This window comes from Panulirus ornatus, chromosome 55 (genome assembly GCF_036320965.1).
Source record: "Panulirus ornatus isolate Po-2019 chromosome 55, ASM3632096v1, whole genome shotgun sequence".
Taxonomy (NCBI): domain Eukaryota; kingdom Metazoa; phylum Arthropoda; class Malacostraca; order Decapoda; family Palinuridae; genus Panulirus; species Panulirus ornatus.
Window position 1 is genome coordinate 18,594,856 of NC_092278.1, and position 23,449 is coordinate 18,618,304.

The window sequence follows — 23,449 nt, forward strand, 5'->3', positions numbered from 1 at the left end:
GGGTCAAGAGCAGAGCCCCATGCCATCATACTCAAGGATCGGACCGTCGTGCTCAAGGGTCGCACCAACGCGTCGCGTCGTACCCAAGGATCATGCTCAAGGGGTTAATTATAGAATAAGTTGGACATAGCTCTTTAAGAAATACTATATAATGAGTGACATTTTACGTGAGCAGTTTAGAATTTTCTTGAGAAATTGCAGTTGTGTGGCAGTATTTCACAGTCCAACCCCTGTTGTGGGTGTCCTCTCTGGTTTACTCCTATAACCACCCGAAAACACATGATGTCATAGGGTAAAAAACCTAAAAGAACTGCGTTTATTTACGCTATTACTAAGGGTTAAGAAAGTTTAAAGAACAGTTCACATTCACAAGAACTGCTCTTAGCTAAAAAGAAATTACTTTTTTCACTTTTTCCTTTAAGTATTTCCTAAAAAAATTAAGGTATCACGTTCTAAACTGAAGCTAGAAAGTATATAAAACTTTGAATGATAAGGTAATGTAGAAAATATCGTTTCAGGATTTAAGTATTTTGTAATCCTTGAAACACGGAGGATAAACCTCCTTAGCTACTGTTTTGTTCTTTGCATTATAGAATGGGGAAAAGGTCTTCGTATTATGCCAAAGATCAGCTATTTATGTTCGGGGTCACTTATCCAAGCTGTTCTGTTACTCGTGTCTAGGGCCAGTCTGATTTTTCAGGAATCACATAGTTGTTCGGGTATTCAACTCGTTATATCAGTAGATATAAGGAGGTTGAGGTAGTTGTACTGGGGATCAAGTGGTTATATACATCATGGGCTACAGTCTCTATACGTAACGGGTCGGTTGATTGCCTGAGGGAGACGTATCTGCGCTCCTGCTGTTTCCCATTCTCTTACCTAACAGATGATGCCGACGATGACCACAGCTTCTTAAGCGGGAAAGCTTCATCAATAGAAAACAGTGAGAGACCACATATCATCCAGTGACACATTGATGATATCGCGCGCAACGAAGACAAATTACATCGTCTTCGTGTAGTGGGGGGGATGGTGGAAGTTAAGAACTGAAAACTAATTTGCGGATGGACATTCGTCTGTTGCGAGAGCTTAGGATACATTTTCATGTGTACCTACGTATGTTCTTTCTTCCTCTAGCGTTTTGTTATACTGCTCTGTCTCTATCTGCATAGTTAAGGAATGTGGGTTTCTCTCTCTATCGTCTGGCAGATAATCTTGTCATCAGGCCTTCTGTTATCTGTCTCACTCGTGCAACAGATGACCACGTCTTCTGTTATCTGTCTTTATCATGTACTGTCCCCCTGCAGATAACCTCGTTATAGACCATCAGGTCTCTTGTTGTCTTTCCTATGTACACGTAACGTATAGAAGTCTTCTACGATGATCGCTGTTACTATGGTCATGATTGATACTGTCACCATAATTACTGTTACAATCTTCTGTAAGTCTTATGTCACCTGTGCACCACACTTGTACCTGCTAATACACTCAGAATTGCCGCCATTAATTCACCTCGAAACACTCTCCTGTTTCCCATCTCCCAGTACCTTGGCTTCCCACTGAATCTGGGACCTAAGTGACCATTAGCTTAGTGAGACAATGCCGGGTGGACCTACCTAATGTTGCTTTAGGGAGCCCCTAGGGAGATGTAAACATAGAGAGAGAGAGAGAGAGAGAGAGAGAGAGAGAGAGAGAGAGAGAGAGAGAGGTGAGTATATGTACTTGCATTATGCAGGTTCTTTAGCAGGTTATTTGAAATCCATTATATTAGAATTATGGGGCCACCCATCATTATTTGGTGAGTCCCACCAGCACTATTTTCTGGGTCCCAGCTCTATCCCCCCCCCCACAGAATTATCCTCTAGGCCCACCAAGTTGTATTTTCTTGCCTCCATTACCGTTTTCTGGCCTCCCCAAAGCACTAATTTTAAGCTCCCTTGAACATTAGCTTCATGGCACCTCAGTCCTACCACTGCTCCTCCGATCGTGTCCAACCAGTCTACCACTCTCAGACCATTCCCGTGGTCTCAATCAGTTCATCACAAAACCCCTTAACCACACTACCTGGGCGTGGCGACGCGCCTCGCCAGCTCGGTGAGGGACTTGCCAGATAAGCCCACCTGGCGCGAACGTCACTCCTGGGGGGACCTACACGCTCCACTGTCACTCCTAAGTGACCTACACCCTCCATTGTCCTCAGCTACTTGGGGGTGCTCGCCAGTCTGCTGGGTGCGAGACACGTTCGCTGAGGTGGAACCATCCTGCTGGGGAGGTGGGAGTGCAGGTCAAGTGGGCTAGGATGGAGGGCTGGTGTAGTGGAGTGCTAGAGTGTCTGCATATCGGTGGGCTAGGATGAAGGGACAGCGTTAGTGTGCAGTTCACTGGGCTAGAATGGTGGAGGGCCTGAGTGTTGGAGTGTAATTTAGTGAGCTAGTTTGGAGAGCTTACTTAATCCAGTTGACTAGGTAAGACAGCTATTCTGTGGGACTAAGAAATCAAGATGCAGTTGTTCAGTTGTAGAGTTGTAGAAGCAGATTGTTAGCTTGTAAACAAATAGCCTGACAGTTTATCAACATGGGGTTCGTGCAGTTTGGTCATGATGGTCAGAATTCAGGCATCAGTTTATCAATACGAAGGTCTGCTTATTGATGTCATTATTGTTTGACTTCCGACACCATCAGTGACCTGACTTCAGACTATTAGTTATCAACAGTGAAGTTACTTTGCTCAGGCTATGATGGCCAGACTTCATTTCATTGTCAATTTCAAAATATCCTCTGGGCTCAGATGTAGCGCCCTGCTAATATGTGTGCGTGTAGGAATCCAGTTTTTCTTATGTTACGGTGCCTATTGTTATAAGTTTTGACCCCTCAATTTGTTGGTATTTCGAGGCTAAATTTGCTTGGGTGTGTTGCCCATTGTGCCAACGTGTAGTATTCATTTTACTGGGTATGAGAGCCAGATTTACTGCCCGTAAATTATATGGTAAATGAGTAATGATGATTGCTTTTATAAAGAAAAAAGTAATAGAGATTAGTGCGGATTTTCCCCCTAATAATGATTTTTCTGTCTTGCAGTGGATATCGCCCTTATCAAATTCGTTATCATAAGGCTATTTTTAAATGGGACTAGGCTATAAAGCAGAGCCTGTATATCTAGATTGTAAGATAAGTGGGTAGTTGATGTACAGTAATTTATTCTTCAGATACTTGGGTCAAAGGAAAATGCACCGAACATATGGGAGAAGGAAGGTGTGGTTTTGTTTATAAGGGGTACTTTTGGAGGGAGCATTAGTAGCGCAGGTGGCAGGGCGTCGCCTCTGTGCACCATTATAGAGGCGGAGTTGTATATCACAGCCAGGAGCTGAGTGTGGCGTTAATACCTCAATAAATCATTCGTAGACATTGCTTCACCACCAGCGCTCTCTGCGGGGCATGTGTATATGGCACCTTGCTCCTCCCTGCGTCACTAGCACTCCTCACTGTATACATACCACCGCGTCTCACCCTACGCCAGCACTCTCCTTGTCATGAGCAGTTTCTGACAACCCCAAAGATTGAATGACATTCACCTTTTGAAAAAAAAAATGATTTACTTGCTTTTTTTGCCCCTGGACTAGCTCACCAACACTAAGCACTTGACAACATACCATCAATTGCCACCTTTCACCATCACTTGTTACAAGTCACCAACACTTGAAAGCAGAGACCATCACTTGCCTCCAGCCACAATCACTTTTCACAAGCCACTAGCACTTGACAGAACACCTTCAGTTGCCACCAGTCACTACCACTTGCCAATAATCAACGCCTAGTAATTAACATGGCAGCATCCCCATTACTTGCCACCAGCACTATCACCATCATTTGGCAAGTGTCATTATCATGTGCCAACAGTCCACCATTTACCACTTGTCACCATCAATTGCCGATAGTCCATCACTTGCCGATAGTCCTCAACACTTGACAGCATACCGTCACTTGCCACCAGTCACCTGCACTGATCATCAGGCACCAGTTACTTGACAGCGTGCACCGCACCTACCACCAGTTACCATTACTTGCCACCAGTCATCAGCACTTACCACCTGTCATTATTTGCCACCGGTCACCCATCACTTGACAGCATACCATCAACTGTCAGAAGTGTGCTCCACCAGTTATCACCATTTGCCTCCAATCACCAACACATGACATCATATCACTTGCAACGTCACCATTTGACTACAGAGACCATCATTGCCAAATAGCTAAATACAAAGTCAGGTCAAACTGTTATGGATTCCTTCTTACACAGGTTTTTGATGGCATGAGCAAATTAATGCCTTAGCCAAATATGCCGTAGGCAAAGAGGCAGTTGAACAAGATTGGCCTGTCAGTTAGAAGTCAAAAAACTGCAATCTAGAAAGAACAAACAAGTAATTGAAGCAAGGTTGGATCCATTTTTATTTTCCATCATTTTTAAATGCATCATGGAAAACAAGTGTGTTAGTATGAGGGAAGTAACAAGATCAGTAGATGACAAGATGGCACTGCAGGATTAATGCTAGGTGTATATACTTTTGGCACTTTGGCTTGTTAAGAGATGTTGATCATAAGAATTTTGAAGTGTTTGGTTTAAGATACCTGAAATTCTGAAATGATATAAGCTCTTTTGCATTTATTTTGAGTTTATGGAAGTTAATAAAAGGAATTTTAAAGTGTGTGGTTTATGGTAAGATATCTGAAATTTAGAAATGATATGAGCTTTGCATATATTTCACGAGTTTATTGTACAGTAAGAATGTAAGCTTATGTGATAAACAACTTCATAACTACTTATAATTATCTGCCCACTTGGATCTTACATAGGACCTTTATAACCTTTGTCATTATGTTGCACTGCTACTCCCAGAATAAGTTTAAGATGCACAAGAAGCTAGCTGCAAATAGCAGCAAAATTAGTCATTTGCTTAGTGATTTGTCTTTCAGGACTTGGTCTAATCATGACCCTTTTTCTCTACTCCACTAATATTTAGCTAATTAAAACTTTTATCACCAGGTTCCAATCTAACAATGTTATGCTTGGCAAATGGTCATCCAAAACCAGATGTACAGTGGTCAAGGTATGGAGGTACTCTCCCTTCACGGAGTTTCCAGCTAGAAGATGGGTCACTTCTTATCACGCAACTGGCAGTTGAGGATGAGGGCACTTATCTCTGTCATGCAAACAATAGCGTCAGCAAAGAAATTACATTGGATGTAGCACTTGAGGTGCAAGGTAAAATTTAGTTTATACCTTCGAATTATTTAGCTTTCAACCTTATACCAGTCTATTCATCACTCTTCCCCACACACAGTAACACATCAGGAAAACAGGAATAGAATGAAAGTTTTCCTATATTTGTAGATTTATTTTTTACCGTAGGAAACAGCAGCATTGTTAATGCACAGCAGCAAGAAATGGAGGCTTTAAGAATATTAGATATCCTGAACAATTAGGGTTATGTGTTCATAAATTACAGGACATACATTTGGAGAGTCAGTGAGAGTATAAGGGCATGTTAGATAAGATTAGTGAAAACATGATTTTATTGTCACAGTGAATTGATAGACCTACTGACTACTCATACATTTTTGATGTAATTGAAAACCAAACAGTCGGTAAAACTTTTCTGTCGGTGTTTTGATTTACATATTGATGAAAAGTCAAGTTATTAGTTATATGTGTTTTGTTAGTCATTTACATGGTTATATACAATGATTTTATTTACAGGTAGTAGTAAGACTTTAAGATTGTTTTGCATTTTATTTATTTTTGTGTTTCCCCCTTTTTAATAGTTGGGTTGTTAATATATAGTGATATACATTTCAGAGCCTGCAAGTATAACCCAGGCTCCATTATCACAAGAAGTGGAAGAAGGGAAGGGTGTCAGCCTAGTTTGCACCGCAACAGGTTACCCTCAGCCCTCCATCATGTGGGTTTTCAATGGTAGATTAGTGAGGAATGATGGCAATATCCTCATAACAGGTAAAGCTTTTTTTCTAGTTTCTCCCAATGTCTAATGAATTAGATGGAAAGCAGAACAAAGGGATTGGAATAGAGGAGAGTGGGGGAAAGAGAAGAGAGAGTTAGAGGGAGGGAAGATAAAGTGCCTACATACAAGTAACTGTCATGAGATTTTACCTTGCTGGCAGGAGATGGTGAGAAGTGTGTTAATGAGCTGCTGGAGAGATAAGCAAGAAAATGAATAGTTGATATTTTTGTGAAGATATATTTGTCTGTTTGTTGACTTTTATTTTGCTGCTTTTTGTGCATATAGGGAGGGAACTTGACATTCGTGGGATCCCACTTTTTATCTTTACGTATTTGCTTTATAAGATTCTGAACTTTCCATCGCTATTTGCTTTGCTTAGCTTGTTCTGTATGATCACAGCTCCATTCATAAGAAATTCATCCTCGTGTCCCTCCACACTTTTTATGCCTAATTTCTTTTTTGTGCTTTCTCATTGTAGATACATATCTAACTTAAAGAACTGTTTTATGTTAACATTGTGTTTAAGTACCAAATTGTATTCTGTGGGACAGGGGTCCTGCACTTTCGGGGCTCCATCTCTTGAACTTTCTTTTCATTCATACAACTTTAAAAGTGTTTCTTGACTTTTTTTTTTTACAAGTTTCTTCCCTAATATCATGTTATTGCTTCTAGCTGTTTTGTCATCGCATCTTTGTTTACATTATCAAACTGGCTTTAGAATTTAGAATTATGATCGAGTCATCCTTTACTCTTGTCTCTTCCACAGTGGACAAAGTTATGTTCTCAAACCTCTCCCTGTAACTCAGCTTCTTGTTGATAAACATATTTGTTGCCTTCCTCTAGAACTTGTCTGGTAGTATTTTGTGCTTCTTAAAGTGCAGCAATTAAACTTGAGAAGTATAGTAAAGAATCCCACAATTGATTGGAATTAACTGGAATCAACAGAATGAACATACATACATGGGAAATACTGCATGATTGAGTGTATGATTCATCCTAATCATATGTTTGTGATCATTGCATTGGGAATGACAGTTTGTTCATCTTTGGGCATTACTGTAGATGTATTTGTTAATTAGGGATGACAAAAAAAACGGTATGAAAGGAATGAGAAGTAAATCACAGAAGGTAACATTATCAGAATGGTTACAGAGAAAATAGTGGAAGTGACATAGTGCCTGCAATGAATAAGAAAAAAATCTTTAGGAGTTATGTGGGCAGAAAATCTGGTGATTGTTGATGTCTGGTTTTCATTTCTTTACTTATTTGTTGATTTATGTTTATATAAATGTTTTGTAATAAAGTTTTTGTTTATGTTTCATGCCAAGGTAAAGGCAAATTATATGATATTTTATCAGTTTCTTAATTGTCAGGCAAGCTACAGATAAATTGATTTTGAATGCTGAAACATAGACTGCAAGAAATTTTATTAAGTAATCACACAGTTAGTGTTGCTTCATGGAGTCAGGAAAAGACATATATGTCCAATGTTTTGTGATAGACCTTAACTTTAACGTTTAGGATATCACTTATGCAAATTTGATTTGTATCTTTTCAACAGAAAGTGGCTTAACAGTTGGGGCTGTCAAGAAGGAACATGAAGGGATCTTCCAATGCTTTGCTCACAACCCAGTGGGTACTGAGCAGAGTGCTGCTATGATCACTGTAGTGCCCAGAGCTGTCACTGCTGGTCCTGAAACCACCATCCGTAATACCAGTATGTGTATATTTGAGTCTCTTTTATTAGACTGTCCTATTTACATAAACTTTGTTACAGCATATCCTCCCAGACCCAAATTAATTGATGTGCAAGGATTGTGAGATTTGGAAAATTCTGGTTATGGTAGGAAATTTGTATGCTTATGGATGGTGAGGCAGTATCCTAAGTATTTAAAGGAAATTATGATTATCTAAGAAAGAGGTTATACACCTTAACAAATGACTAATGTATGTAACACTGGGTTATACTGAAAAAATAAGTCACCCAGAACATTTAGTAGCAAGGAAGAAAAGAGTCTTCGTGGATTCATGGCAGCTATATGTTGCCTTGTACTTCTGTTGGGAGGGAATGCTTAGGGAGGCTTAGAGTTTTAAGCCCTTGCTAGTGTGTTGCTCAGAAAATCTTAGGGCCTTGAAGGACTGTGTAAACTTGATAGTATCTGTGATTTGGCATTCTAACCACAAGGCTTGGGTCACCCAAAGAATATTCATACTGAGTGGCTTCTTGATTCTTTCAAGCAATAGGGTGCTGCTGTGCTGGTGAAAATTTGATGTTAAAAATTTCTTCCTGACAATGCAGTAGACCATTCCCTACACCTGACTGAGATGATTGGAGATGTTAGGCTGGAGTTCCTTCCTAAAAGCACCATAAGAGCACTTCTTTGCTTCAGCCAAAGGATCAGTGCATGATTGCCACCCTTAAGGCATATTTCGTAAGAAAAACATTTCAATAACTCTTGGAACCTGCAAATGGGGATGGTATACCATAGATTAAGTGGTTGTTGGAGAATTATAACATCACAAATGCTAATGATAATACTCGGGTGAACATTGTATAGGTTAAGCTGTGGCCTGAGTATGTACTTCCTGTTACATCATAGGCCTGGATAGGTTGCTGTATAGCTGTTAAGTCTTGTGGACTAGTATTTATTAGCCTCATATGGTTTATGAAAGTTGAAGGAGGTAACTCCTTATGGATACACTTCATTATAGAGGGTAAAATGGCATTTTATCCTCCAACCCATTCAGTGACTTATCAGATGTTTAGAGGACTTTTTCTAGGGCAGAGAAATATTTTTTCATCCTTCATACCTACATTTTTATGTTTATTACTTTATAACAAAGTCTCAGAGAAGATGACATTGATTTCAGATTACGTACCCACTGAAACTACTGATAGTCGTAGATGGCACAATGGCCCAAGACGTAATGGAGGACTTGGAGGAAGAGGGGGTGCTAATGAAGGGGAGAGAGGTCATGGTTGGAATGGTGGAAATGGACATCCAAGAAAAAATTATGAAAAAGATGAAGAATCCCCAATAATAGAAGATACTGGTGTGTGGAAGAAGAAAGGAATGAAAGGTTAGTTTTCCCAGGAGTAGGTGGAATATGTATTGATTTTTGGAATTATGTCAGTTTTAGTCTATATGATTTACTGGGGTAGGTAAAAGGAACCTATATATTCTCAATTTTGACTTTATGTAACTGGAAGATTGGATATAGGTGGATAAGGGAAGATTCACAGTAGTGATTCACTGTAGTAATGTGGATTGGGAAAGATCAAGAATTAAGCATGGAGTGTGAGATAATAACAGGAAGAAAAACAAATTTTCAAGTTGTGAATGCACTTTTGAATTGTACAGAGTGAGGATTATTTCTATAAGCTTAAATTTGAAAGCTCTGCCAGTTAATTCAAGAACTTTGTTCCTTTTTCAACACTTCTTTGTATAGCTTACTTGGCTTTAGGTCACCAGAGATTATGGTACCTAAAACTTCATCTTTTGTCTTCTTGTAGCTCAATTAAATTCATTCTGTCTTCTCATATATACAACTGATGCATAAAACTTTTCAGGTATTGATGTTAGAATTCATTAGCTAAATGTGAGCCCAGTCCACCAGTTTGCCTATGCCAGTTTGAAGCTGTAAGCATTCCCTAAAGGAAATATATAATTCCATCCCCTAAGGGAAGATGGCTTGACCAAGCAAATAGATTTATCATTTCCTAAGGAGAAAATAGCTTGCAAGGTGAATAAAATGGTAGGAGCAATAGATAGAAGTAGTAGGTAGGAACTATAGGTAGAAGTCGTAGTTTGGAACATTATTCAGGGAAATGAGGTAGAATCATTAGGTAGGAGCCTCTGAAAACATTGTAATAGAGTTGCCCTCTGCCAGTGGCCTGTTAAAAGTAAGGCACTAAAGGCTAAGAAGTGGCATGAGGGTTCAACAGTTATGGAGACTCTTTTGCTTTACCCACTCCCTTAAGGGAGTTCCCAGAGGGAATGGGCATCAGAGACATAGATAGAAAGATAGATAGTCCTATAAGAACGATGGCCAAGTTGAACTAGATAGAAATATAGACAGATATCAGAATGATGGCCAAGCCAATATTTAGTTCATCACAGAATCGAAGGAGCTGTAGCCAGTTGATTAGCCACTTCATCCATAGAAGATAGTAAAGCTGACAGAACAAATCAGTCAATTCCAGAAAGACGAATGGCATAACTAGTTGAATAACTTAGGCCCTTTTTGAAGGGAAGATGGTAAAGCCATCCATACGAACAAGTCCATTTTAAGTGGAAGATATTGCAAATTAGATAAGTGGTTCAACTATGAAGTGAAGAGAGCATAACAATACATGTGACTTGAATTAAAAGGAAAGGTGATGTAGTCCAGTGAATTGTTCTTTCCATCTTCCAAAGGGAGGATGGCACAATCATCAGAGTAAGTTGAACCATTGCTAGACGGATTAAAGCAATATGTTAACTGATACATTATTTACTTACAAGAGCATGTGTATTTAGCAAGCATCATTGTCTGCTGTCTGTAATGCATTTATATATATACATTGATTTTTGACACCATCTTCATAATAACTGATGTCATTTGATATTTCAGCATTAATGGTTCCACCACCTAAACCCAGAATGACAAAGGTTTCAGATGAATCTGTGATGGTTACATGGGATGGCCCTCAAACTTCTGGTATACCTATTCTTTTTTATAAGGTAATGAGCTTTCTTTAGTACAGTACTGTACTTAATGTGTCATTATGTCATGTAATATATCAGCTGTTTACTTTCAAGTCACCTCACCGTTATTGCTCAGGTGTCTATCTTTACAAGAGATTTTTAGCAAAAATGGGCCAGTATGTTTTTCAATCTAGACCATTGCTTATCTTTGATATCCAGTAAATCTGATTTGTAGGTGCATTTATTAATTTTCCATCACTTATCCAGTTTTTAGCTTTAACTTAGACTTTTTTAGCCCTCTGATTTCATTATTAGATTTTATGTACTATTTATTACATGGGGTTAGTCCTCTTTCACACTGCCATTACTGGTATATTTACATTAATGCATGTTTTCAGTTTGAATGTGTGTGTGATTACAGTTTGTATGTATACATTTTCAAATTCTTAGTGCTTACAACACTTTGATTAAACAGATCCAGTACAAATTAGTCAGGAGTCGAGGGAATCGTGGAAGTAGATGGATGACTGTGGATGAGGACATTCCACCCTACAGCAACAGTTATGAAGTGACTGGATTGCAAACTGGCCGCACGTATAAGTTAGTATTCACAACTCTTTGCTATATCATTGTATATGACCCTTGCAAAGCTGGCTGATTTTCAAAGGATATGAACTGACTTTGAAGAAGGAGGAGTATATATCTTTAAAGACTCTTGCTCTTCAATGAATTTTTGTTCACAGTAGTTTCCTCATATGTTATATTGGATAAAGACCGGAAGTTTTCTTGGGTTTTATACTTCTTAAGACCATGTTAGTTGCAAATTGACTACACTAGATGATCAGGGAACCAGAAAATATAATAGGGATTGGAAGTGCACACATCACATAGTGATAGTCTCTGTAAACCATACTACTTGACATGACAAAATGTGGTTGCATATAAGAATGTAAAAACATCATACCAAGAATCAGCATTCTTTCCCGTGTGATTTTTCAAACTGAAGCAGCAGATTTCATTTGTGACGTAGGCTCCATAATACATACTAGCAATAGTTTATCCAAGAAATACTTGTAGAGAAAGCTCAAATAGGACTTAAAGGTGTAAGCTTCAGATTGAAATATGCCTCTGATTATCCACTATATGTAGTACAAAACAATGAAATATATTTTGTCTTGATATGAGGAGTATAATTGCACAGCTGAATACTGAAATTATTTTGTGCCACATGATTCTTTTGAGCGAGGTATTCTTGCATATCGTGTAATTGATGATACATAAACTTTTCAGATTTCGTTTAGCTGCTGTGTATGCTAACAATGACAACAAACCTGGTCCTAATTCTCGTCGTTTCCGGTTGGAGAAAGATTTAACAATTCAGCGTCCTGCATATCCTCCAACTATCACCAGGCTAATTCCTCTAGGTCCTACATCTGTGAAATTAGAGTGGCAGTATGAGCCCTCTCCAGGTGTACCTGTTGAGGGATTCTTCATTAATTATCGTGAAGCAACAATAGCTGGGGAATATACTAAGGTATATATTTTCTTTTCGCATACCTTCATTCCACTCTTCGTTTGTTTATTTGTCATTTACAGTCTTTTTCTTGTAGCATCTGCTGTTTTTCATTTATGAGTATTCATATTTTCTTCACTTCCCTGTAACTGGCCAGTAACCCATGGAATTTGATTGCCATGCTTGAGTCAATGTAGGAACCAAAGAGGGCTGTACTTGTATAAACCTCAGACTGCACATTTATGATTTATATCCACTTTAATATTTTGAAATGATGTTTAGAAAGAAAAAATCAGTGATGACATTTTCCAGATAACTATAACTCCATAGATAGGATCATTATTTTGCACAGACATTACTTTTTGATGTATGCAAATGAGGCCACTGTTCATCTGTCCCTGATACTACCTTGCTAAGGCAGGAAGCAGCTATTTATGAAAAGTGCATTACTGTTGAAGGTGTGCAAATTCATTGAGGTGAAATATATGCAGAACTCGTTCACACTCAATGTTGATTGTCAGAAGCCTAAACTACATGGGAAAGCTGAAATCATGCAGACCAAGCTCTGTGGAGTGCAGATTGCCCCTTCTTCCTTAATGAAGAAGTGTAAGGAACAAAGAAAAAATGGCCTCATTTGCACACTTTCCCTCTCTAGGTGTCTTGCATAATGTACCAGAACCTGCACCTGTCAGTCAAACTCAGTACTCACAAATTTTTCCATGATTTACCATAACAGCTTTGCATGCTCTGTTTCAGCCCGTAGATTGCACATTACAACCCAAGATACCACATCAATCCAGTTTATCTCAACCTTATGATCATGTCTCACCCTCTTGAATGTCCAGGCCCTGACAACCTAAACTGTACTTCACTCCCTCATACTATCTCCTTCTCAGTCTGCCTCTCTCCCATTTCAGACATTCTGATTCTTTTAGCCTTTTTTCACCACTCCTCTCCATATGTCCAAACGTTTCAGCACACCTTCATCAGCTCTGTCAGTCAGACTGCATTTGCTACACAACTCTCTGTTATACCATTATCCTTGCCTAATCAGTCCACATCACACCTCTCTCTTACCATCATCCCATACCTGATCAGTCCACCTCACACCACATAATGTATTGTCCTCATTTCTAACACACTCTCTTTCTTCCTTTCTTTTGCATTCACTTACCAAGCCTAATATCAAGTCAGCATTACTATGATGTCTGTACCTTCATACATACCCAAACATACATATGGAAAACCCTGGAAGTCAGGGTCCTGATGTGTTCCTAAAAGTTGTTTCTTTTTAGTATGAATGATGTGAAAGGCTTTAGAAAATAGAATCTCATAAATTTAAAAGTGCCAAAAGTGTACTTAGATAATTATTTTAAAGATTTTAGGCTGAAAATGGTTCAGCTTACTGCTTGCATGTATTAGGAGCATAAAAGTCCACTCATTTGAAATGTTCAAAAAATTTGATGGGCAAATACCTACTAAGTACACTTGATTAACCATAACCAAGCTGCCTGGGGTTGTAAGCTTTTAGAGTTTGTTCTCAAACAACCAGACTGATCAAAGTAACCAAAAAATGTAGCTAAACCTAGATTGAGCCCTGAGGTAAAGATGAACCTATGAAATCAAAAAGAGGGTAAGATAAGTTATACCAGTAACTCCTTTAAGATGCATAATCCTAGTTGCAGTTATTTGCTTTTTAGTGTTTTAATTTCAGTAACTAGTAGATAACCAACTTCTTTTCAGGTGACAGTGTTGGGACCTAACAAGAAAAGTTTTGTGATATCTCACCTAAAGGCCAATGTGTCCTATGACTTCAAGATACAATGCTTCAACATTGCAGGTGCTTCTGATTTTTCAGCGATATTTAAAAAGAACGTAGCTGGTGAGTAATTTGTTCTTTTGATTTCTTAAGTGAGATTCATTATAATAGATAGCAATAAAGTGGTATGTAAACTGTGTAAGACAGTTAATGTGAATCAGGGACATGCATCTTGCACAATTTCTTGACCATTCCAAAAACTTTCCTGTCTGTCTAGTTATCCCTCTGTCAATGTATCAGTCAATCTATAATGTACACCTGATTATCAAAATCATTTAATACTAGACTCTACCTTGTTGAGTTTTCCAGTTAATGAATACTGTTACTTAGATTTCTACCTTATGTGATGGCATTATTATGTGACTTCAGAACCCCTTGTGTAGGAATCTTGCAGCTTCTGGGCTGCACTACAATCCTGTATTACGAAGAGCTATCTGCTCAGAGCATTACTGTAATAATTTCTTTTGTGATCACAGCTCTGTCTGTAGAAAATATTTAAATCAGCTGATACTTAAGGGAAAATTTTGCTTGTGTCATTTACTTTGAAATGTTTGAAATAGTTTCTGTGTTAATTGTGTAGCATAAGAGACACTTAGATATTGCTTTGACTGATGTTGTCATCTTTCCAATGTCCATTGTTAGGAGTCAAATTATCCATGGTCACAACATGAAAATTCTAATTTGGATACTTATGAATCTTTTCTTCACTTGTTTCCTAGTATCTAAACAACTGAATGAAAGAAGTGCCATGATTCTTGCGTGGGTTTTGCCTAAGTTATGCCATTTATATTAAAGTGTATTCTTTAACTTATTATGCCTCATAAATCAACCTTTGGCCATGAGATCTTAGAAGTTGTTTCTCAGCTTCTCATGAGTTAAGATGTATAAGACACTTGGATTTATATATATTTTATGTTACTCAGAAAATGGTCCAACCTATGACTTAACCTGGCTCATAACTTGAAGAAAGTTTCCTTTTGGCATTTGAATTTATGCTGCATACTTTTGATCTTTTCCAAACAAAAGTTTCTCCCATTCTTATTTCATTTATAATATGTATGCTTCATTGCTATGAATTACATGTTTTTGATAAATTTCAGGTTTTTGTAATTTCAGAGATTACATTATTGTTTCTTTTCTTTCGTTTTCTTTAGGAACCACTGTAGTCACATCAGAAATGCCCATGTTAGCTAGTGATGTAGTGCCCATCGTGAAGAATGATGGCTTAAGTCTGTCCAGTATTCATCTGTATATTATTCTTGGAGCTGTACTCGGACTTTTGCTACTCATTGTAATTGTTTCTGCAACTATATACACTTGCAGAAATAAACACTCTGAAGGTTAGTCAATTTTATGTTATTCATCACTCTTGTACCAGCATAGACTTATGGGAAGTTTTTCTGTCTTTAGTAAAGCATTAGTTATCAGTTTACTCAAATTTGGTATTTTTTTAATGTATTTGACATGGCCACATCATATACTGCATTCCAAATGTAATAATGGAGAAGACACAAAAAAACGTTGATTCAACATATTAGTGTACAGACTCATGCTGATACAAAAGTGGTTCTGATTAAATGAGATAGAAAGATGGTTTACATAAATGAAAGTAAAACAAATGAGGATCTTGAGAGATAAAGGAATGAAACTATAAAGGAGAAGCACAAGCTTTTTGGAAAGAGGTGATTTGGAGAGGTATGTTTAAGGAGCTACGTGTATTAGACAAGTCAATGAAAATGATAGTGACAAAGGATGATGTATTTAAGAGTTGTAAAGAGCATTGTTACAAACTGATAGGAAATGATAAGATAGATATCACTCTTGGTACAATAGGATTAGAGGTTATAGGAGGCAGAAGTAGATTTAAGGCGAGGTAAGCAGTACAAGGAAGAAAGCGAGAAGAGTAATAATGCTCTAAAAGAATAGAAAAGCTGGGGAAATAGATGGAATAGTGAATGGGATGGCTAAGACAAGAGGTGAAATTACTGCCAGTGTTTATTGATTACCATTGTTAATTCACTAAGGTATGAAAGGAAATTAGATATTAAAAATTGAATTATTTAGTATTGGTGCACTTCACGTATAGGTAATGTAAGCCCTGTCGTCTGTGAAGCTTCATAATTGCCATGACTTTGGCCCTAGAACTGCTGATTATATACTTTACTGTATTTATTTGTATATGTTCATGGACATGATTGTTCTATTATTATCATTTTATATAATCGCTGTTTCCCGCATCAGCGAAGTAGCACCAGGAAACAGACAAAGAATGGCCCATCCTCTCATACACACACATATAAATACATATTTCTCTGCTTCTCTTGGTAAGAAAATTATTCAGATGTATCACTGACAATATGATATATTGCAAGTTCCAAACATATATCTGCATTATCATGGATGAGAATTACACATGAATGTAAAGTTTGTACTCTAATGGCTAAGCAAATTTTTTTTCATTTTCATGCATGCGAAAGGAAAAGGAAACACGTAAGGTAATATTTATATTGACCTAGACTCTTATCATTCATACTTGGGTTTTATTTAGGTTTGAATGAATCACAATTCCCATAAAGTCTTTGTTAATCATAATAAAACATCTTTAGTATCTTTGCATGTTATTTAGTGTTAAGGTTCATGCTTGTACTGAGAATCTTTTTAAATGTTAGAGATTATTTACTATACTGAATAATTTGGAGTCAGGTGTGGTACAGGGGATTTCATAGGGTGTTCATTATCTGTTGACCAGTTTTGTCAGAAATAATGAGAGTTGACAAACACACAATCAATAAGTTTCCAAGGTGTTAAAAATATATATTTTTTCCACACTTATTCATCGTTCCATGTATAGCATAGTTGTGCTTGGAACAGTTGAAGAATGATCTCGTTTGTTGACAGCCTCTCTTTAGTTGTCTTGTATTATGCACTATAACTATAGAGTGTAATCCATAACCCCACAGACCTTTCCATGACTTCTCTTGAGTGCTTTGCTTTATATGCCCTAGTTCAGCACATTGATATTGTGTTGCTCCATGTATACAACATCTCCCTAGTTCACTTCGTCCCATGCATACCTCACATTCTCCTACATGTTCAGGCCTCAGTTGCTCAGAGCAAATTTCACTCCAGCCTTCCATTCCATCCTTTGTTTCCCACTTTTCCATGTTCTCTAACCTTGACTTACATAGTCTTTTTTTCATCCTCTTCTCACTCATCCTCTCCATATGTCCAGACTGTTTTGGCACACCTTCACTCAAACAGTCAGAAACTAGAATAACTACATATTTTAAATTTATAGCACAGAAATGCCAAGGCCATTCCTCAGTAGCATAAGCTATATATATAGAAATTTGAATTAGCCAGGAGAGATTTTCAAAATACATCATGGCCTTGGAAAATAGTTAAACTGAAATTTAGGAATTAAAGAAAAATAACAGAAATGAGCACCATATAAACCAACATTACCAGCTGGTGAGCAACATGTAGACTTCCCAGGATATCAGTTTTGAGTGGAGTCTTTAGATGGCATAAACCTTTTGTAAAACTACTGTGTTACATTTGTTCAGTTATTGGATAAGAATGGTAATTTGAAAATAAGTTAATGTGTAACCATGAAGGTATAATGAATATAAGTTGTAGGAAGAAAGCTACTAAATGCAGTGAAGAATTTTTATGGGAAAAATAAGGCCTACATGTGGATAGAAAAGGAAGAGGGTGAAAGGTTTTTGGAAAAAATGGTTTTGTGTCAAAGGTGTGTGATGTTACCTTGGCTGTTTAATCTCTTCGTAGATGGGGTTGTCAGGATGGTAAATTTGAAGATCTTGGAGTCCAGGGCAGGTCTGCAGTATGTTGGAGACTTGGATAGTTGTCACTTGCTGTTTGCAAATGATGAGGATGTTGTAGCAGACTAGAGGGAAACACCATAAGCTGGTGTCTGACTTTTAGAGAGGAAATCAAGAGTTAATGTGAAGAAATGTATGGTATCACAATTAGCAGGAAGGGTGAGACAGGATGGTTTAGCGAGTTTGAATAGGGAGAACCAGGAGGAAGTGGAGTGTTTTACTTACGTGGGAGTGGTTTTAACATCAAATGGAACTCTGGGAGCTGAAGTGAGTCATAGGGTGGGATAAGGGAATAAAGGGGTAGGTGCACTGAGGAGTTTGTGGAAGGAGAGGTCAGTGTCTTTTAAGGCATATGTGCGCACATATGAGGCTATGATAGTACCGATGGTTTTGTATGGGTGCAAGTCTTTGGCAGTGAATGCAAAGGAAAGTAGGCTTACTAGATACTGTATGCCTGATAACAATATGTGGTGTGAGGCAGATTGAAATGAATGACATTACAACAAGTTGTAGTAGAAAGTGTAGTCTGATTGAGAGAGCTGACCAGGGTGTGCTAGAATGGTTTAGACATATGGAGAGGTTGTTATGAAAAACTGACCACCATTATCTTTTTGTTGGAAGTGGAGGCAGGAAGGGGGAGACTGAGAAGGTTATTTAAGGATAGATTAAAGAGGCCTTGAGGTATCATGACATGAGCATTTAGGAGGGTGAGAGGCGTGCATGAGATAAAATGGATTGGAGCAATATGGTATATAGAAGCAGTGTGTATCAGTGTGTGGAGCCAGGGCATATGAAGCTGTCACGGTGAACAATGGAATGGTTTGAGGGGCTTTACTGTGGATGGTGGGCTCAAAGTCTGATACATTATGAATGGCAACTGGAGTATGGTTGTTAGCAAATTGGTCCATTGATCATCTATTCTTAGTGTTAACCTTATGAATGAATGAGACAGCAAAAAGGTGTGGGAATAAAATATGTGTCACTAGCACATAACTTTATTGAAAATCACATTCCAGCTGATGAGACAAGATCAACAAAATATGAGGATACATCTCTCCACATCCATCGAGAAACTGCCACCTATACACTACCCCAGAATCACCGGAATAATGGACAGACACCAAATGGTTACTTACCACATCAAGGAATTGCTGTCACCCCTGCAGAGGAAGAAAAGGTATGTAGAATATGTAGATAGACAACTCTTCTTTAACCCTCAGTGCCTAGTTCGTCCGAGATAACTATGGGGAACAAAAATCTCTCAATGTATGTATGTTATCCATCTACCCCAGAAAATTAGTATACCGTTGTTTATATTAGTGTGGTAGTGCTTAGCAGCCATTGTATAATATTTATTTTTCAAGCATGATTTAATGTACATATACATATACATATACATATATGTCTCCATGGTTGTTTAATTTGTTTATGGATGGGGTTGTTAGGGAGGTGAATGCAAGAGTTTTGGAAAGAGGGGCAAGTATGAAGTCTGTTGGGGATGAGAGAGCTTGGGAAGTGAGTCAGTTGTTGTTCGCTGATGATACAGCACTGGTGGCTGATTCATGTGAGAAACTGCAGAAGCTGGTGACTGAGTTTGGTAAAGTGTGTGAAAGAAGAAAGTTAAGAGTGAATGTGAATAAGAGCAAGGTTATTAGGTACAGTAGGGTTGAGGGTCAAGTCAATTGGGAGGTGAGTTTGAATGGAGAAAAACTGGAGGAAGTGAAGTGTTTTAGATATCTGGGAGTGGATCTGGCAGCGGATGGAACCATGGAAGCGGAAGTGGATCATAGGGTGGGGAGGGGGCGAAAATTCTGGGAGCCTTGAAGAATGTGTGGAAGTCGAGAACATTATCTCGGAAAGCAAAAATGGGTATATTTGAAGGAATAGTGGTTCCAACAATGTTGTATGGTTGTGAGGCGTGGGCTATGGATAGAGTGGTGCGCAGGAGGATGGATGTGCTGGAAATGAGATGTTTGAGGACAATGTGTGGTGTGAGGTGGTTTGATCGAGTAAGTAACGTAAGGGTAAGAGAGATGTGTGGAAATAAAAAGAGCGTGGTTGAGAGAGCAGAAGAGGGTGTTTTGAAATGGTTTGGGCACATGCAGAGAATGAGTGAGGAAAGATTGACCAAGAGGATATATGTGTCGGAGGTGGAGGGAACGAGGAGAAGAGGGAGACCAAATTGGAGGTGGAAAGATGGAGTGAAAAAGATTTTGTGTGATCGGGGCCTGAACATGCAGGAGGGTGAAAGGAGGGCAAGGAATAGAGTGAATTGGAGCGATGTGGTATACCGGGGTTGACGTGCTGTCAGTGGATTGAATCAGGGCATGTGAAGCTTCTGGGGTAAACCATGGAAAGCTGTGTAGGTATGTATATTTGCGTGTGTGGACGTATGTATATACATGTGTATGGGGGTGGGTTGGGCCATTTCTTTCGTCTGTTTCCTTGCGCTACCTCGCAAACGCGGGAGACAGCGACAGCGCAAAAAAAAAAAAAATGTATATATCATGAGATATCAGGCATGTGATTCCTTCATGATAACTTAAAAATGCTTTACATGGATTGATTGTCTTGTAAGGGATATACAGTTTATACGATTGTAATGCAACCCCTGAGGGCAACTTTAAAGCTACAAATTGAACAGTTGTGGTATTTTTATTCATCTCACTAAAAATTATATCATTTTTGATATAGAAAACTAAGACACATATGACACATATGATAATGAACGTTCCTTCTCATCATTTAGGTTATCCAACAACATACCTTTTTTTTTTTCACAGGGTCACTGTAAGTACAACCTAAGCGTTGTTGAATGTGCACTAACCAGTAGAGATTGTAGGAAAGCTAAATTATTTACCATTCCTGTCGAGCAACAAAAAAGACCTCTGTAGAATAGCTATGGTAAGTTACCAGGAATTTAAACAGAAACAGGAAAGTTGAAAACAATCATAGGATGTTGGCTGTCATCCTGTAAACCAACATGACACAGTATTTGCATCAGTTTAAGGCTATATTGATGACCTCAGATAACAGAATCAGTCTGTTCTCCTGTTCACGTGCCATTCAAGATGAATATTTTAGGATATGTTCTTAGTAGAATGTATTTCTAATCTTGTGGCGACCATTTCTTGTAGATCCTTTTTTTATAGTGATTATCTGTGAGATCCTTGGTTAGTGCCACTGTTCCATAGCATTTGAAATAGGAATGGGTGTTTTATCTGTACACTGTGAGAAATGAATGTTGACGTTTTCCGTATTTGCTGTTATTATGTGGAACTATGACCAAACTATCCCATTTTAAAGGCAGAGTCAGTTTAACATGTATTGAGTTCTCATATGAAAATAAAAGAAAAAATAGGTTTTAGATGCAGACTTTTTTTAATATTTTGTATTTCATATATGCTTGAAAGTCACCTGTATACTTAAATTTGATATGGTTTTTTCCTTCCTTAGGTGGCAATAGAAAGTTCCTTCATAGAAAACAATAACCATAACACACAGCAGATGGAGAGGTGTTCCATACCATCTGCAAGACAGATAGCCTTGGAGGATGACAGTTCGGAGTCTGAGGTTAAAAATCTTGCAGTGGCCAGAATTTCTAAAGACAATGAAAGCAATGTGCTATCAAGTAGTGAAACAGATTCCACAACTAGAGACTCTGCCTATCATTCTTGAAATTGTGTAGTCCAGTTTCCAGTTTTAGCTTTAGCCTGTAAAAATACTCATAGATGTTAGATGTATTAGAATGGAGTTTGGTGCATCAGAATCAAATACTAACATCAAGAGAAGACTAAAAAACATGGATGCTTCATAATGGTAGAATTGGAGTAAATGTTTGAATTCAACAAAACATGGTTGATGGGAATAGTTGATCTGCCATACGTTCATTTGCATCTAATACTTTGAGAAATCCAGTATAATATGATGTCAGACCTTTAAAATAAAACCCACATTGATAGAAGTAAACTTTTGTTTCAAGGCAGTTTTGATTAGCATTGTATCCAGCTTTCTCTAATTTGCAGTTTGACAGTATCTTGAAACCTAAATTTGTTTTTTGTGGTTTTATTGTAAAGATTTGCATCTAAACTGTACCTCTGGTAGAAACTACTGTAGTGAGATAAATTCTGTGTTTGTTAACATTACTTTTATTTTTAAAGTATTTCATGTTAAGGAAGGCCCCCATGTTTATCCTGCTGCAGTACTTGAGGTAAGTCCATCTTGGATGTTAGTGAGGATATATCTTCTAATAATGCCTGATTGGTCACCAATATGTGATATTATGTTTAAGTACAATATTTGTAGGTGTCATTTATGTATAGTGATTGATGGGGTGGTTTAGAAACCACAAATGTAGTGAAAACATATTGTGATGTATTATTTTACAAGTTTGTGTAACATATCCTATGTAGTATGGTGTATTATTTTTTTATGTGTTTATGTAACATATTCTGTGTAATATACAATGCCCTGTGATGAAAAAGTCGTGGAATTTTCCAAGTTAATGATTGATTATGTACCTTGCTTGATAATATTAAAATCTTTTGTGTGTTTCTTATACAATGATGAATTTATAAAGTATCTGTATATTTCATATATAAGGAATATTGAAAGATATGAGTGCTGAATTATAGATTTTATCAATGTAATGGGAAACACTTTGATCTCTGTGACCTACTGCCGAATTTTCAGTTCATTGTCTTCAGGGTTAATGGTGTCATCATGTACATAAGCTGTAAAGAATACTTATTTCCTCATGCACATTGTGTAATGTGTCAATGAGTTTATTTTGAAATACAAAGCAATTAACATCTTTGATTAATGAAATTTTGTAAATAGGTTTTATTTACTCTACAGAGAAATACTGTATTATGAAAATCATTGTGATTATTTCCACTAAATTTTAACTTTCAATTTATTACTATTAATAAAGATATTATTGATTGTTAAGTTATTTCCTGTTGAAATGATCACTTACAGTATGATCAAAGGAAGTCTCAACCATTTTGCAATTGAAGTGACTCTGGTCCATTAATTACAAAAGAGCAACATTTTATTAAGACCCAGATCATATCAGTATTCTTTTTACAGTGAAGAAAAAAATCTCTCTTAGTATCCAACATAGATATTCATCAGACATTTAATTGGCCTTTACACCTGACAGAGCACATGTCTGTACATTCAGTCCATAGTTTCTTTTTTTCTGATATTGAAGATAACTCCTTCATTTTATTGTTCTACCTTGTATTTGGTCTTTCCCTGTAGTTCCACTGTAATTACTCACTAATCCTATGGACCCCCATACAGTATCATATATGCCTCATGTGTGGCTAAGTAATTTATAACAAATTAACTTAAATTCCTCTTGATTCTTTTCATATCTGTTTTACTCTGGAAATTGTGTGAGAGCTCCTATCAGACTGACATTCTCTGGAATATTTCTCATAGTAGAAAAGGAATGTTATTGGTATATACACTGTAATGCCTCCCTTAGGGGACCTTTAGGGTTGAGCAGTTCTAGAATTACCTGTTTAGCATGATTATGAATATCAGTATTGCCAAAGGGACATG

At 37.6% G+C, this 23,449-nt stretch overlaps 1 protein-coding gene across 4 annotated transcripts in view; it reads left to right on the forward strand.

Moving 5' to 3' along the window:
• Positions 1-22,824, forward strand: part of LOC139765490 (interference hedgehog-like) — a 150,324-nt gene extending 127,500 nt beyond the window's left edge. For 3 of the 4 annotated variants that reach the window (XM_071692921.1, XM_071692922.1, XM_071692920.1), the window contains 11 exons: positions 5,041-5,259; positions 5,854-6,009; positions 7,578-7,733; positions 8,888-9,097; positions 10,631-10,740; positions 11,180-11,304; positions 11,995-12,238; positions 13,961-14,099; positions 15,191-15,376; positions 18,895-19,055; positions 21,335-22,824. In XM_071692921.1, the coding sequence (XP_071549022.1) occupies positions 5,041-5,259; positions 5,854-6,009; positions 7,578-7,733; positions 8,888-9,097; positions 10,631-10,740; positions 11,180-11,304; positions 11,995-12,238; positions 13,961-14,099; positions 15,191-15,376; positions 18,895-19,055; positions 21,335-21,556 (1,928 nt within the window). In that variant the 3' untranslated portion in view covers positions 21,557-22,824. Of the gene's footprint in view, positions 1-5,040; positions 5,260-5,853; positions 6,010-7,577; positions 7,734-8,887; positions 9,098-10,630; positions 10,741-11,179; positions 11,305-11,994; positions 12,239-13,960; positions 14,100-15,190; positions 15,377-16,513; positions 16,532-18,894; positions 19,056-21,334 lie in introns of those variants that run through there. The other variant, XM_071692923.1, reaches the window with a different exon arrangement.
• The last annotated feature ends 625 nt before the right edge of the window (positions 22,825-23,449 follow it).